At 46.9% G+C, this 16,626-nt stretch overlaps 1 protein-coding gene across 1 annotated transcript in view; it reads right to left on the reverse strand.

The window, feature by feature from the left end:
* Window positions 1-16,626, reverse strand: part of LOC121298975 (ras/Rap GTPase-activating protein SynGAP-like) — a 357,605-nt gene that overhangs the window by 320,357 nt on the left and 20,622 nt on the right. The window contains exons 2-5 of the mRNA XM_041226381.1: window positions 8,829-8,929; window positions 7,296-7,417; window positions 275-428; window positions 49-147 (exon numbers count right to left, since the gene is read on the reverse strand). Coding sequence (XP_041082315.1) covers window positions 49-147; window positions 275-428; window positions 7,296-7,417; window positions 8,829-8,929 — 476 coding nt within the window. The remainder of the gene's footprint in view (window positions 1-48; window positions 148-274; window positions 429-7,295; window positions 7,418-8,828; window positions 8,930-16,626) is intronic.

Here is a 16,626-nt window from a genome sequence, read left to right on the forward strand (position 1 = left end):
TTCTTCTCCCCCCTCCCCCAACTCTTTCCTCTCTCTCCACCTCCTCACCTTGTTTGGTTTCACAGCTCTCTGCAGATTCTCAATCCACTTGTCTCTCTCTGCGGCCGATCGACATGCAAAGCACTTCGTCCCCAGCGCTGTCGTCACCTGAGAGCAGACAAGGGCTAAGGGCTCAGGGCTCAGGGCTCACTCAGAGGCAGCATGCTGGAGTGGACTGGTCTGGGGTCGGGGTTGGGGTTGGGGATGGGGTTGGGGTTAGTATGTTTAGCGTTACCTCGAAGCAGAACTCCTGCCCCAGTATGCTCGAGTGGACTGGTTTGATGACGGCATCTTCATCCAGACTGAGCTCCAGAGCCTCTGCTGCGCTGCTTGGGCTGAGCAGAGACTCATGGGAGTGAGACTCCTTGAAGCTCTGCATCAGATGAGTCCTGAAGAGAGGGAATGAGGGAGAGAGAGGGAGAAGAAGAGGGAGAGGGAGTGAAGGGGATAGGGAGATGGAGGGAGTGGAAGAGGGAGAGGAAGAGGGGAGGGAGAGGTAGAGCATGACTACATATCAAAATAATGGTTCCCCTCCCTTGCCTCCCCTCCCCTCTCTCCTCTCCCCTCTCTTTGTACTCCTCTCTCCTCTCCCATTTCCCCTCTCTTCTCTCCTCTTCCTTCTCTCCTCTCTTCTCTCTGTTCAGCCGCAATGAAATTTTGTTGGAGTTTAAAGTCAATGAAATATTGAAATATTTCAATGTTTTATTCCTGAACTCCAGCAAAGCCCCGGGGGTGTCTGGGTAATGTGATTTGTCCAATTGACTGGCCAATTTGAGCTCATTAATATTTAAAATAGGCTGAAATATTCATTGCAATGCATTGGCAGGGACTGGAGGGAGGGAGGGAGGGAGCAAATCAGTCTCTGTGCCTCACACCTGCCCTGGACTGGAGGGAGCACCCTGTCTCTCAGGGGTGTGAGGGAGGGAGGGAGGGAGGGAGCAGTTGGGTCTCTGTGCCTCACGCCTGCCTGGACTGGAAGGAGCACCCTGTCTCTCAGGGGGGTGAGGGAGGGAGCAGTTCGGTCTCTTTCTATCTCTTTCTATCTCTTGCCCTACAGTTCACAGATAAGCCAGTGAAATGTCAACACAAAGTTACACAGTAACTGGAACGAAAGCACTGGGGGAGTCGAAAACACAGTGAGCCAATGGAACCTTCAGTGAAGAAGATGAAGAGGAAGAGGGCAGTGGACTGCCTTCCCCGACTGAATTCAGACACAAATAGAACTGCACCCCATTCTGAACAGAATTACGTGATAGCAGGCTAGCGACATAGCTCTACCCAGGCTAGAAGGAGAAAGGGAGAATGGAAGGATGTGCACAAAGATTTATAAATAGAGATGAGTGCATGAGTCACAGAAAGAAGCTCAAAGCTGAAGCAGAGTTAGAAACACGAGTCTAGAAGCAGTGAAACTGAGAGATAAACCCAGAGAGGCAGGAGGAGTCTGTCAACCAACCAATATATACTGAGATACAGAGACACTGAGACAGAGAGAGACAGAGACATAGAGACACAGAGACATTGAGACAGATAAAGACACTGAGATAGAGACACTGAAACAGAGAGAGACAGAGAAATAGAGACACTGAGACAGAGAGACAGAGAGACAGACAGAGAGACACGGAGACATTGAGACAGAGAAAGACACTGAGACAGAGACACTGAAACAGAGAAACACAGATACGGAGAGACACTGAGATAGAGACACAGAGACAGAGAGACACAGAGACACAGAGACACTGAGACAGACACAAAGAGACAGAGACACTTAGACACAGAGACACTGAGACAGAGAGACACTGAGACAGAGACGAAGAGATAATGAGAAGGAGAGACACAGAGACACTGAGACAGAGTGAAGAAGAGATACTTAGACAGAAACACTGAGACAGAAACAGAAAGACACTGAGACAGAGACACAGAGACACTGAGACACAGAGACACAGAGACACAGAGACACTGAGACAGAGAGACGGACAGAAACACAGACACTGAGACAGAGAGAGATACAGAGAGACAGAGAGACGGAGAGACACTGAGACAGAGACACAGAAACAGAGATACGGACAGGCACTGAGACAGAGACCCAGAGACACTGACAATGAGACCCAGAGACAGAGACACTGAGACAAGAGACAGAGAGAAACACAGACACAGAGACAGAGAGACAGAGACATAAAATACAGAGAGAGAGACACTGACACAGTGATAGAGAGAGACACAGACACAAATAAAGATAGAAAAAAGGCATAACAAGAGAAAAGAAGAGGAGAGAGGAGAGGAAAGAGGAGATTTTTTTTTGTCTGTGACAATAACTCTGCATCCCTCTCTCTCCATGCTAAAACACTCACAGTGTAACTCCTCCTATGCAAACACAATCTCTCCCTCTCTTTCCTGCCCCTAGGGTCAACATTAAGAACATAAGAACATAAGAAAGTTTACAAACGAGAGGAGGCCATTTGCGCATCTTGTTCGTTTGGTTGTTAGTAGCTTATTGATCCCAAAATCTCATCAAGCAGCTTCTTGAAGGATCCCAGGGTGTCAGCTTCAACAACATTACTGGGGAGTTGATTCCAGACCCTCACAATTCTCTGTGTAAAAAAGTGCCTCCTATTTTCAGTTCTGAAGGCCCCTTTGTCTAATCTCCATTTGTGACCCCTGGTCTTGTTTCTTTTTTCAGGCTGAAAAAGTCCCTTGGGTCAACATTGTCAATACTTTTTAGAATTTTGAATGCTTGAATTAGGTCGCCACGTAGTCTTCTTTGTTCAAGACTGAACAGATTCAATTATTTTAGTCTGTCTGCATATGACATGCCTTTTAAGCCTGGAATAATTCTGGTCGCTCTTCTTTGCACTCTTTCTAGAGCAGCAATATCTTTTTTATAGCGAGGTGACCAGAATTGAACACAATATTCAAGATGAGGTCTTACTAGTGCATTGTACAGTTTTAAAATTACTTCACTTGATTTAAATTCAACACTTTTCACAATGTATCCGAGCATCTTGTTGCCCTTTTTTATAGCTTCCCCACATTGTCTAGATGAAGACATTTCTGAGTCAACAAAAACTCCTAGGTCTTTTTCATAGATTCCTTCTCCAATTTCAGTATCTCCCATATGATATTTATAATGCACATTTTTATTTCCTGTGTGCAGTACCTTACACTTTTCTCTATTAAATGTCATTTGCCATGTGTCTGCCCAGTTCTGAATCTTGTCTAGATCATTTTGAATGACCTTTGCTGCTACAACAGTGTTTGCCACTCCTCCTACTTTTGTGTCATCTGCAAATTTAACAAGTTTGCTTACTATACCAGAATCTAAATCATTAATGTAGATTAGGAATAGCAGAGGACCTAATACTGATCCCTGTGGTACACCACAGGTTACCACACTCCATTCTGAGGTTTTTCCTCTAATCAGTACTTTCTGTTTTCTACATGTTAACCACTCCCTAATCCATGTACATGTGTTTCCTTGAATCCCAACTGCGTTCAGTTTGAGAATTAATCTTTTGTGCAGGACTTTGTCAAAAGCTTTCTGGAAATCTAAATAAACCATGTCATATGCTTTGCAATTATCCATTATCGATGTTGCATCCTCAAAAAAATCAAGCAAGTTAGTTAGACATGATCTCCCTTTCCTAAAACCATGTTGACTGTCTCCCAGGACCCTGTTACCATATAGGTAATTTTCCATTTTGGATCTTATTATAGTTTCCATAAGTTTGCATATAATAGAAGTCAGGCTTACTGGTCTGTAGTTACCTGGTTCAGTTTTGTTTCCCTTTTTGTGGATCGGTATTACGTTTGCAATTTTCCAGTCTGTCGGTACCACCCCTGTGTCAAGAGACTGCTGCATGATCTTGGTTAGCGGTTTGTAAATTACTTCTTTCATTTCTTTGAGTACTACTGGGAGGATCTCATCCGGCCCAGGGGATTTGTTTATTTTAAGAGCTCCTAGTCCCTTTAACACTTCTGCCTCAGTTATGCTAAAGTTATTTAAAACTGGATAGGAACTGGATGACATGTGGGGCATGTTGTCAGTATCTTCCTTTGTAAAAACTTGTGAAAAGTAATCATTTAATATATTTGCTATTTTTTTTTTTCTTCATCTACGATTTTGCCATTTGTATCTCTTAAACATTTAATCTCCTCTTTGAATGTTCTCTTGCTGTTGTAATATTGGAAAAATATTTTGGAATTGGTTTTAGCTCCCTTAGCAATGTTCATTTCTATTTCTCTCTTGGCCTTTCTAACTTCCTTTTTGACTTGCGTTTGCAGTTCTGTGTACTCTTTCTGCGTACTTTCTTTTTGGTCCTTTTTTAATGCTCTGTAAAGTTCCTTTTTTCGCTGAATATTTTTTTTAATTGATCTATTAAACCATTTTGGCAATTTAGTTTTACATTTAGATTTGTCTACTTTAGGGATGTAATTGTTTTGCGCCTCTAGTACTACATTTTTGAAGAATAACCATCCTTCTTCTGTGGGTGTTTTCTCTATTTTACTCCAATCTACTTCTGTTAGTCTCTATTTCATACCTTCATAGTTTGCTTTTCTAAAATTGTAAACCTTAGCTTTAGGCATTACTTTTGGGGTTTAAAAAACACTTCAAATGAGACCATGTTGTGGTCTACGTTTGCCAGTGGTTCTCTGACCTCTGTTTTAGTTATTCTATCTTCGTTATTTGAAAAGACTAAATCAAGGCATGCCTCCCCTCTAGTCGGTGCCTTGACAAATTGTGTTAGGAAGCAGTCATTTGTCATTTCCACCATTTCTATTTCATCCTTCGTGCTACCCACCGGGTTTTCCCATTTTATTTGGGGGAAGTTGAAATCCCCCATTAGTATGGCTTCTCCTTTGCTACACGCATTTCTAATGTCATTGTATAACAGATTATTGTGCTCACCGTCTGAATCTGGCGGTCTATAGCATGCTCCTATTATTATGCCCTTTGAATTTTTGTCCGTTATTCTGACCCATATTGATTCGGTTTTATTTTCTTTGTCCAGGTTTAACACCTGGGCTTCAAGACTGTTTCTTATGTATAGCGCTACCCCTCCTCTTCTTCTGTCCTGCCTGTCTTTCCTATACAGTGTATACCCACAAATATTATATTCGTCCCCATCACTCTCAGACAACCACGTTTCTGTAACACCTATCACATCATAGTTACCTGTTAGTGCAGTAGCTTCAAGTTCTAGAATTTTGTTTCTGATACTTGTAGCTGTTTTTTTGTTGATTTCTCCCCCCTTCCTTTCTAGTTTAAATGCTTCTGAACCTGCTCGAGGATCTTTTCTCCAAGTAGACTGGTTCCCTTGTTATTTAAGTGCAGCCCATCCCGTCTATACAGATAGTCCTCGTTGTAGAATGTGGTCCAATGATCAAGATAGGTGAAGCCTTCCCGTGTGCACCACATCTTCAGCCATGTGTTTTGATTAATTATTTCCAGCTGTCCATATGGTCCTTTGCAAGGTGCCGGTAGTATACCAGAAAATACCACAGTTTTGGTTTTCTCTTTTAATTTCCTTCCTAGCTCTCTGAATTTGTTTTGCAGGGATTTTGGTCCGTCTCTTCCAATGTTGTTTGTACCGATGTGGACGACTACTACCGGGTCGTCTCCTGTTCGTTCTAGGAGCCTGTCCACGTTCTCAGTGATGTGCTTGACCGAGGCTCCCGGAAGGCAGCACATTGTTGTAGTAAGGGGGTCCAAACTGCGAATTGAACTTGCTGTGTTTCTCAATATGGAGTCCCCAACAATCATGACCTCCCTTCTTTTTGCTGTCTGGTCACCACTGTCAATGGGGTCCTGGATGTTGTTCCTTTCATTCTCTTGTTGTTGGTTCTGCTCATCAAAATTCTGAACTGACTCAAATTTGTTGGTTGTTTTGATTTCTGGTGGTTGTGTTTGACAAAGTTTCTTTTTTTCCCTGCTTCTGCCTACCTGAACTCAACTGTTCTGACCTTCTATCTCCCTGGTGGCTTTCAGTCTGTTAGGGGTGATGCAGACTTCCATGAATTGTGGGTGTGCCAGTTCCTCCAGATCCTGTTGCTGTCTCACTTCTTCCAGCTCCATTTCTAGCATACTTACTAGTTTATGCAAATCCTGGATCGCGCGGCACTTTACGCACACTTGGTTTAGCTCCGCTGGGTTTTCTCGGATTTCCCACATCAAGCAGGTGTCACAGATTACTGGCTTGAAGATCATGTTGAGGGTTTTTTTTTTTAAGTTTAGTTTCTTCTGCAGCCGTTAGCCTGCTTTCATACTGCTTCTAAACTTCTCTGTACTTTCCATGCCTGTACTTCTCCCACTCGCTGTCGCTTCCACTCGCTGTCGCTGGGAAGACTGCCTCGTTTAACTGCATTGTTCTGCTGTGCTGTTGGCTCCTCCCCTCGCCCGTGTCTCAGAATGGCGCTGAATTTGAATCAGCTGCTCCGAGTTTCAGCTTGTTTGTTATCAGAAAAGCACACGTGGCTGTTTGACTTTGAGCTGCTGCTGTGTTTCCCCAGTGTCCTCTGTTTTCCGATTAAAGCAATTCAAGATGCAATTTCTCCTTACTGCTTCTAAACTGCTCTGTACTTTTCCATGCCTGTACTTCTCCCACTCGCTGTCGCTTCCACTCGCTGTCACTGAAGGTTCTTTCCAGGGCTCCACTGGTCTCGCCACTTAAAGGGAACCACTCATGAACATTCTCTCTCTCTCTCTCTCTCTCTCTCTCTCTCTCTCTCTCTCTCTCTCTCTCTCTCTCTCTCTCTCTCTCTCTCTCTATCTCTCTCTCTCTCTCTCTCAAATTCAAATTCAAATGAGCTTTATTGGCATGACGTTCTGGTGTTGCCAAAGCTTTTAAAATATTACAAACAGAAATGATGAAACAAGTAAGCAATAACACAAACAGGGCCGTCCCCTTCCCTCTGAAAAAAAGACCTCCCCTCCCTACCTGCCTCCCTCCCTACCCACTGTCCCTCAGGCTGTGGCACGCTGACACATACTGGGCTGCCAGTTCAGCACTCTGCGCCGACTCTCCTAGCAGATCCCTATTTTATCAGTGTCAGTAGGGAGTATTTGGCACAAGACTTGAGAATTTGAGAACTTGAGAAGTTATATAACCTGGTTCGTGCAGCTCCGCTTCTCTCAACTCTGACGAGCTCAGAGATGTGAGTCAACAGGACACCCTGCCCCAGATAGGGGAGCAAGGGAGGGAGAGGGGGGAGAGAGGGGGAGAGAGTAAGCGTGTGGGTAGCACGTATCTCTGGGCTCTCACCTGTCCTGGTCAGCACTGCGGAATCGAGGCAGTAGCATGTGACGGAAGCTGCTTGTTTGGTCCAGTTTAGGCTGACTCTTCGCTCGCTTGATAGAGCCCTTCAACCTGCGACTGAGGAAACTCTGGAGATGAGGGGAGAGAGGAGGAGAGCGGAGGGACAGAGAGAGGAAATAGGGGAGGGTCCTTATCCCTCTCCTTTTAGAACCTCCTCCTCCCCTCTCCTCCCCCCTCCTCCTCCCTAGTCTCCCCTCCTCCCGTCCCCCTCCCCTCCCCTTCCCCTCATCTCCCTCTCCCTTCCGTTCTCCTCCTCTAGCCCCCTCTATCCCTCTCCCATCTCCCAACCCCTCTCCCCTCTATCCCTCCCCCTTCCCCCTTTACTGTTCTAATCACCCTCTATAACTCCCTCATCTCCTCCCCCTTCCACCTCTACTCCTCTCCCCTCCCTCTCTCCTCCTCTAGTCCCCCTCTATCCCTCCCCCATCTCCTCCCCCTCCCCCTCTCCTCTAGACCCCCTCTAGGGTATCTTGAGGGGGAGGGGGGAGATGAGAGGGAGGGGTGGAGGAGGAGATCGGGGGAGATACGGAGGGTGTAGAGGAGGGGGAGGGGGAGATGAGGAGGAGAGAGTGAGAGGGGTAGGGAGGGAGAGACACACAGAGTGAATGTGTTGCCTCACAGCACTAGTGTTTAAAGATGTTCTTGTATCTCTGAGACTGCAATGTGTATTTATCTATTCCTGTCCCTGTGTCCAGCTATCTATCTGTCTGGCCAGCCTCTCTCCACCCCATAATGATCCTCTCCTGCAGTAACCTAGGAGACACTCGAGTGGCTTCAGGACATTGCATTGTTTGTTCTCTTCCTTCAGTATCTGCGCTGCCGAATCCCAGTCGTCAGCTCCTCCGAGGGCTGTATGAAGGAGGCGGTGCCAGCAGAGTTGAAAGGTCATTCATGTGCATCATATGATTTCTCTGGTGGATTCAGTAAAGGAACTAACTTAAAAGATGCCTGGCTTTCAGTTTTACACTTCAATATTTAATTTATTCAAAAATCTTTCAATGAATTGAAAACCTTTTAACTTCCTTCATTGCCAATGGAGGGGCTATTGTGTCTCAAATCAAACAGATTCCTGGTCCAGGACCAGGGCTGCCAATAAGACTGCTATTGCAGAGGAGAGTCAGCCACTCCAGGTTTTACTACCAGCTTGATTAAGCACCAGTTTGTGCAGGTAACACGCTCAGATGAGTCCTATTAAACCAGGACTGGATTTCAATGTGCGATTGTGTGTGTGTGTGTGTGTGTGTCAGTGTTTGTGTGTGTCAGTGTGTGTGCCAGTCCGTGAGGGCCAGTGTGTGTGTGTCTCAGTCTGTGAGGGTCAGTGTGTGTGTGTGTGTGTCAGTGTGCATGTCAGTGTGTGTGTGTGTGTGTGAGTCAGTGTGTGTGCCAGTCTGTTAGGGTCAGTGTTGGTGTGTCAGTGTTTGTGTGTGTGTGTCAGTGTGTGTGTGTCAGTGAGGGTCAGGGGTGTACAGGGTTACTCACAGGCTGGCGGAAGGGCTGGGGCGGGGCGGTGGGCGGAGTCTCCATGCTGGGCAGCTTCCCTGTGGCGATACTCTTCCGACGAGAACGAGCGAGAGTGTACTCTGAGAGAGAGGAGAGGCGAGGAGGGGAGTGGAGAGGAGAGGAGTGAGAGAATAGGAGAGGAGAGGGGAGGAGAAGAGAGGGGAGGGAGGAAAGGGGATAAATGATTAATTAATTTAGATTCCATATGCATTGCCAGAGACAGAGGAAGAGACATAGACATACACAGAGACAGAGAGAGAGGCAGAGTCAGTCATAGGCAAAGACAGAGAAAGGCAGGCAGAGGTAAAGAGAGACAGAGCGACAGAGGCAGGGGCAGGGGCAGAGGAAGAGACAGAGACACAGAAACATGTATTCAGAAAATAAATTGATAAAAGAAGAGAATTTTTCACACAGGGTTGTGGAGTGAGGCAGGGCTGCAGTCTGAGCCCAAAACTGTTTAACACCTACATCAAAAAGTTGGCTACAGTGTTGGAGCAGTCCCTGACCTCACTGCACAACACAGAAATTCAATTCCTGCTCTACGCAGATGACCTGGTCCTGCTGTCCCCCACAGAGCAGGGGCTGCAGCAGAGTCTGGCACTGCTAGAGCAGTACTGTCAGACCTGGGCACTGACAGTAAACATGAGTTATGGTCTTCCAGAAGAAACCAGATTTCAGGAAACAGTTACCGCTTCACTCTGGCAATATCACACTGGAGCACAGCTCCAGCGATACCTACCTGGGTCTGACCATCAGGAAGCTTTAACCCGGCTATAAAAGCATTAAAACACAAAGCAGGCACCATCAAGAATCGACTCTACAAAATTAAACCACCAGTAAAATTTAGCTTAAAATTGTTGACAGTATTATTGAAGCGATTCTTCTAAGCACTGCAGAGCGACACACTGCTCCCAGAGCAGACTCCCTTCAGCACTGCAGAGCAACACACTGCTCCCAGAACAGACTCCCGTCAGCACTGCAGAGCGACACACTGCTCCCAGAACAGACTCCCCTCAGCACTGCAGAGCGACACACTGCAGAGGCGTGCGCGTGCTGAGACGTGGTCCTCACACACGTTCTGTCTCTACGTAAAGGACACTGCCCGGGATCTAGCGCCCTCTTACCTCCCCCCCCTACCCCTCATGTCCCCATCCCCCTCTCTCATCTCTCCCTTCCCCCACCCCTACCCCTCAGGTCCCCCCTTCCCTCCCAGGCTCCCCCCCCCGCTCCCACCCTCATCTCCCCCTCTCCCCGTCCCCACCCTCATCTCCCCCTCTCCCCGTCCCCAGGGAGTAAAGGGGGAGGGGGTACAGGGGTATCTGCTTGTATTGAGGAGTTGTGTTGATGTTTGTTATTTAAATGCTTTAGGAAAACTTAGTTTTTTAGGCAGAGGTGTAGGGAGAGTGAAAGGGAGAGCCAGAGGCAGAAGCAGAGGCATGAGAGAGGCAAAGGTGGAGGAAACAGAGAGGCAGAGACAGAGGCAAGAGAGAGGCAGAGACAGAGGCAAGAGAGAGGCAGAGGTGGAGGGAGAGGGAGAGGGAGAGGCAGAGGCATGGGGAGAGAGGCAGAAGCAGAGGGAGAGTGAGAGGTGAGGCAAAGGCAGAGTCGAGCGAGAGGCAGATGCAAGGGAGAGGCAGTGGCAGAGGGTGAGGGCAAGCCAAAGACAGAGGTGAAGGGAGAGGCAGAGGCAGAGGCAGTGGCAGTGGCTGAGCTGGCCAACATTTGCCTGTATTTTCCAATCTCTAGTAGCCTCCAGGTGTACCAGGTGGCTCATAGTTCTAATAAGCGTTTCTGTTGGTTGCTGTCCTTGTCAGAGGAATCTGTTCTCTGTGCGCAGTTTTCCCTGTTCATCTTATTACACAGATACTTGTGTGCGAATGTCAAGCACCTGCTCATGCTGTAAGAATGCTCTTCATAGCAGCTGGTGTGCAAGGCTCTCCCTTCCCAATTGATGGAAAAACTTCATGAGTGGAGCTGATTAGGAAGCTGATACGCCTCTGTTCCACTGATATAGGACTCACCACCCAAACGTACTGTTCCACATGCTCCCATCTACCCCTCTCCTCCTGCTAGCCTGGAACACACCTCCCTGACACTCCTCCCCCTCTCCTCCTGCTAGCCTAGGCCACCCCTCCCCCTCTTTACCGGCTAGCCTGGGACACCCCTCCCTGACACAACTCCCTGAAACCCCTCCCTGACACCCCTCCCCCTCTCCACCTGCTAGCCTGACACACCCCTCCCTGACACACCTCCCCCTCTCCAGCTGCTAGCCTGGGACACCCCTCCCTGTCATCCCTCCCCCTCTCCTCTCAGAGGAGCCGGATTGAGACCTCCTCCCTGTTGTACCTGCTCCATGATATCACAAGGGCAGCCTGTGCATCTCTCTCTCCTCGATCTCCATCTCTCTCCATCTCTCTCTTCCTCTTTCTATCCCTCTCCTCTCACACCTCTCCCTCCCTCTCCCTTCCCCTCTCTCCCTCACTATTTCTCTCTCTCTCTCTCTCTCTCTCTCTCTCTCTCTCTCTCATGGAGGATTGTGGGAAGGGCTTGCAGAGAGGTGGAACGCCAGTGCGATAGGACCGGGAAATTGAAAACTTTATTTATTTATTTATTTATTTATTTAGTTAGTTTGTTTTGATAGTTACTTAGTTGTTCTTTTTTGGGTGTTTGTTCGTAGGTTAGTGGTGTGTGTTTGTTTGTTCGTAGATTAGGGGTGTGTGTTTGGAGATCCCGTAATGGGGTCTCATTCAGGAGGGCTGGGGGCTCTCACCCGCCGACACAGGGTCCGTTGCCTGCCTGACCCTGGCGTTTCGGTGGAGGAGTGTCTGCTGGCAGTAGGAGAGGTGGTGAAGTTTGAGAATATTAGGTCAGAGTCAAGAATGAATAAAGCGTTGGTAATATTTTTAGTGGAGGTGACGCCGGTAAACAAGCTGGTAGAGGAAGGATTTACAGTGAAAGGTGAATTTGTTCAGGTTTCCCCTCTAGTAACCCCGGTAACGAAAGTTTTTATTTCTAATGTGCCCCCGTTTTTAAAAAATCAGCCATTAGAAAAGAATTTAGCTCGTTTTGGTAAACTTATGTCCCCAATTAAGGGAATCCCGCTGGATTGCAAAAATAACAGCGTTAGGCACATCATGTCATTTAGAATGCAGGCGTTTGTCTTACTAAAAGATCCAAATCAAGTCATTAATGTAGCCTGGAATTTTAAAGGGACGAATTGTGTGGTGTTCGTCAGTTCCGAAACAATGAGGTGTTTTTACTGTGGAGAACAGGGACACCAGAGGAAAGCCTGCCCGAGAAGGGAAGCTAGAGCGGAGACAGGGCAGGATCAGGGTGATGCTGGAGGGGAGGAAGTCGGGGGTGTGGGGGGTGAGTGGAAGGAAGAGTCGGCTCCTGCATCGCAGCCGCAGAGCGAGCCCGTGCTGATTGAGGAGGAGGCGTTCCAGATACCGAAGGAAACCGAAGCAGAACCACCAACACCACGGCCTCGCACAAAGAGACCCAGCCATAGTCTGTCACTGACGGGTTCGGATGGCAGAGCGCAGCCAGTGCAGAACTCCGAACCTGTGCAGACAGGGAGACTGCGAGCTGCAAACGGGACGTCAGTCCCTCCCAACGCGGAGGAAGAGAACACAGCGGAGGGTGAGCCGGGCGTGGTGCAAGACTCTCTGCTGGCTGAATCTCAGCCGCATGAAACAGTGACGGCTGTGGCAGAGACCGGTGTCGAGGAGTCGGAGGGAGCTGCGGAGAAGTGGATTCTCAGGGGCGAGCGAGAGGACAGCGCGGAAGAGATGGAGGGGGAGCACTCTGACTCTTCGCTTATCTCAGACATCCCTGATAGCCAACCTTCTGTACGAAAAAATTATACATGCTTGAGCAGGTAAATGACTTTATGACAGAAACAAAAGGAAAAAGGGTAGAAATAGAGAGTTTTTTCCCTGATTTAAGGTTATTTCTCCACTTCGCTCACATTATCACAAGGAAAGCAACAATAGAAGAATTTGATCAACCAAAACGTTATAGATTAAAAAAAATTGTTCAGAAAATTAAAAAGGATCTTAAAAGTGGTTCAAAATCTCTTGTTTAAAAATGGCTGTGTTTTATGAAACTTCTTTTATTACTTGTTTTAGTCTGTTAGTTTTTTTAGCCATGATGGAAAAGTGCGTTTTTGTTTCTTTTAATCTAAATGGCTGTAGACAGTCTTTAAAGAGGGCACAGCTAGTAGGGTTTTTAGAACAGATGCAGGCGGGGGTGGTGTTTCTGCAGGAAACGCACTCTGATCAGGAGAATGAAGAGGCGTGGCGAGCGGAGTGGAAGGGGCTGTGCGTGATGAGTCACGGCGTTAGTACTAGTGCAGGTGTAGCCGTGCTTTTTAAATCCAGCCTAGGGGCAGTTTTATTAGATATGGAAGAAATCGAGAAAGGGAGGATTTTAAAAGTAAGAGCTAGGCTGGGCACTACAGTGTATGTTTTTATTAATATTTATGCCCCCACTAGAAGGGGGAGAATGAATTTTATTTTTTGAAAAATTAAAGCAAGCTCTTTTTAATATTAATAATAAAGATGTGGTGGTACTAGGAGGAGATTTTAATTGTACTGTTAATTTTAATATTGATAGAAATAATGATGAACCACACCCTCAGTCCTCCAGAGAGTTGGCTGCAATGTTAGAGTCCAGTGACCTGGTTGACATATGGAGATGCCTGCACCCCAGTTTAAGACAATACACCTGGTCTCAATATCACACAAACTGTGTATATAGAGCGAGACTAGACCAGTTTTATACTTCTAAAAATGATTTAAATTAATCAAAGCAAGAATCATCCCCAGTAGTCTCTCTGACCACCACTGTCTATTAATCAGAACCCCACAGAACATCTTACTGGCATTTCAATGTAAAATTACTACAAGATGTAAAATTCAAGCAACAATTCAAACTTTATTGGATAATTTGGAAAAAAGAAAAAGCACAATATAAAGATTTAAGACAGTGGTGGGACATTGGCAAAATACAAATAAAATGTTTTTGTCAACAATATACTATAAATGCAACCAGGTCACTGAACACAGCCGTGAGAGAACTGGAGTCAAAAATCCTCCTCCTAGAGGAAAGTTTAAATTCAGAATTTAAAGAACAGACCCTGGAGAACCTAAAAGAGCAGAAAATCGCGCTGGGGAGCTTGCTGAAGGAAAGGGTGAAGGGGACGATTGTGCGTTCCAGATTCATGGAGTTGAGAGACATGGATGCCCCCACCAGTTTCTTCTTCAACCTGAAAAGGAAGAGAGCGGACAATAGACAGCTGTGCTGTATCAGGACTCCTGGTGGGAAAGAACTGCACACCCCAGGAGGAAATCAGCAGAGAGGCGGTGCATTTTTACAAGGAACTTTATAATAAAGAACTGTGCAACCTAAACGACACTGAGAGGCTGCTCCAGGGGTTACCCAGCCTCAGTGAGGAAGAGCAGATTCAGCTGGACGCACCGCTAACCCAACAGGAGATGACCGCCGCTGTCAAGCAGCTCCCAGCGGAAAGGTTCTCGGGATCGATGGACTGCCAGCAGAATTTTATAATATTTTCTGGGATATAACGGGGGAGGATTTGCTCCAGGTTCTGAGAGAGAGCCTCAGCCACAAGGAACTGCCTCTTAGTTGCCATAGGGCAGTGGTTACACTGCTGCCCAAGAAGGGAGACCTTTGCCAGCTAAAGAATTGGAGACCTGTGTCACTTTTATGTTCTGATTTAAATATTTTATCAAAAACAATCGCTAATAGATTGAAAATAGTTATTGGAACTGTGGTACATATGGACCAAACATATTGTATACCGGGTCGCTCTATTTTTGATAACTTGTTTTTTATTAGAGATTTTTTAACTATAAATGATATTTGTGATTTTAATGTAGGAATGGTCTCCCTGGATCAAGAGAAGGCTTTCGATAGAGTCGACCACACCTACCTCTTTCATACACTGGAAGCCTTCGGGTTCGGTCCTGGTTTTATTTCTTATATTCGGCTTTTATATTCCAACATTTTTAGTATTTTAAAGATCAACAATGGGCTGAGTCAGCCCTTCCCAGTGTGCAGGAGTATAAGGCAGAGCTGCGCCCTGTCTGGTTTGCTGTATTCGCTGGTTATAGAGCCCCTGCTGCGCCAGCTGAGGGTCAGGTTTGCTGGATGGACAGTGCCCTCCTCGCCCTCCACACCCTCCTCTGCTACAGTGAAGGTGTCTGCCTATGCAGATGATGTGACTGTGTTTGTGAGTGGGGATGCAGATGTCCAAGCACTGCAGCAGACTCTAAATGAGTTCCAGAGAGCATCTTCTGCCAGAGTAAACTGGGCAAAATGTGACACCTTCCTGTCAGGCAGCTGGGATGAGGGCACCCCTCCTGTCCTGCCTGAGGGGCTGGAATGGAACAGAACAGGCATTAAAGTGCTAGGGGTGCACCTCGGAATAGAGAACTACATGATGAAGAACTGTGAGGGTTTGTTGGACAGGGTGAGGGGGTGACTGCAGAGATGGAAGGGACTGCTGGCCCAACTGTCCTTCAAGGACCGGGTGCTTGTTATTAATAATCTGGTGGCCTCTAGCATGTGGCACAAGCTGGTATGCCTGGACCCACCCCAGGGCCTGGTGAAGGAGATCCAGAGAGTGTTGCTGGAGTTCTTTTGGAGCGGGAGATACAGTTTGAGGCCGGCAGTCCTCTACCTCCCTAGTGATGAGGGGGGGCAGGGGCTAGTCAGCATTTTCAGCAGGGTGGCAGCCTTCTGACTGCAGGAGGTTCAGAGATTCCTGTACAATGAGGAGGAGGCTCATTGGAAGAGGCTGGCCTGTTTTCTTCTCAATAGAATTGGGTCTGGGGTTAGGAAAACACCTGTTTTTAATTGAGAACACCAGTTTTTGTAAAGCAGTACTTCCTCCTTTTGATCAAAATATTTTAAATGCTTGGCAGTTGGTGAGGGTGGAAAGGGATATGGAGTCATTGACAGGGCAGGACCTGTTTGAGGAGCCCCTATTTTTTAATCCACTCTTTCCAGTTAAGTTCCTCCAGTCAATGACGCTCTGTGCCAGTTTTTTAAAAGCAGGTGTAACCAGAATGGTCCACCTGTTAAACCTTGAGCTCTCCTGCTGGCTAACTACCTCCCAGCTAACTGCACAGCTAGGCTGGCACTCAGAGAGGCTTGTAGAAAGACTAATGGGTGAGTTGAGGGGTTGCCTCTCCCCGTGGCTCAAGGCAGTCTTGAGGGAGGAGCTGTCTAGAGGCACAGAGCAGAGACAGCTTTCCTTATTTCCAGGGATGATTGTGTCACCAGCAGTAGGTGAGGAAGGAGAGGGGGGTGGACAGAATGGAGGGACTTTGCTTAAATTGCAGAATGTGGAGGAAATTCTCTTTCACACAATAAATAGCAAACATATATACAAACTGTGTGTTAAAGCCAGAGTATAGTAGGCTAAAGGGTCTGGTAGACTCCAAATGGAGAGCTTACTTATCTGTAGAGGAGGGGCACAGGCCAGTGTGGAGGGTGCTGTACAAGCCGCCCCTCGCTAAGAGAGTGGGGGACCTGCAGTGGAAGATTCTACACTGCGTTGTGTCCACAGGCAGGTTTCTTCATAGAGTGAACCCCAGTATTAGTGAGCAGTGCGCTTTTTGCCCAGCAGAGGAAACTGTCTTTCATGCCTACAGTGAGTGTGAGAGGCTGTGACCACTTTTTAATTTACTGCAGGGAATCCTGAGTAATTTAGGGGTTGTTTTTAATAAGGAGCTTTTTTTTATTTTTG

Source organism: Polyodon spathula, chromosome 24 (assembly GCF_017654505.1).
Source record: "Polyodon spathula isolate WHYD16114869_AA chromosome 24, ASM1765450v1, whole genome shotgun sequence".
In the NCBI taxonomy this organism is placed as follows: Eukaryota; Metazoa; Chordata; class Actinopteri; order Acipenseriformes; family Polyodontidae; genus Polyodon; species Polyodon spathula.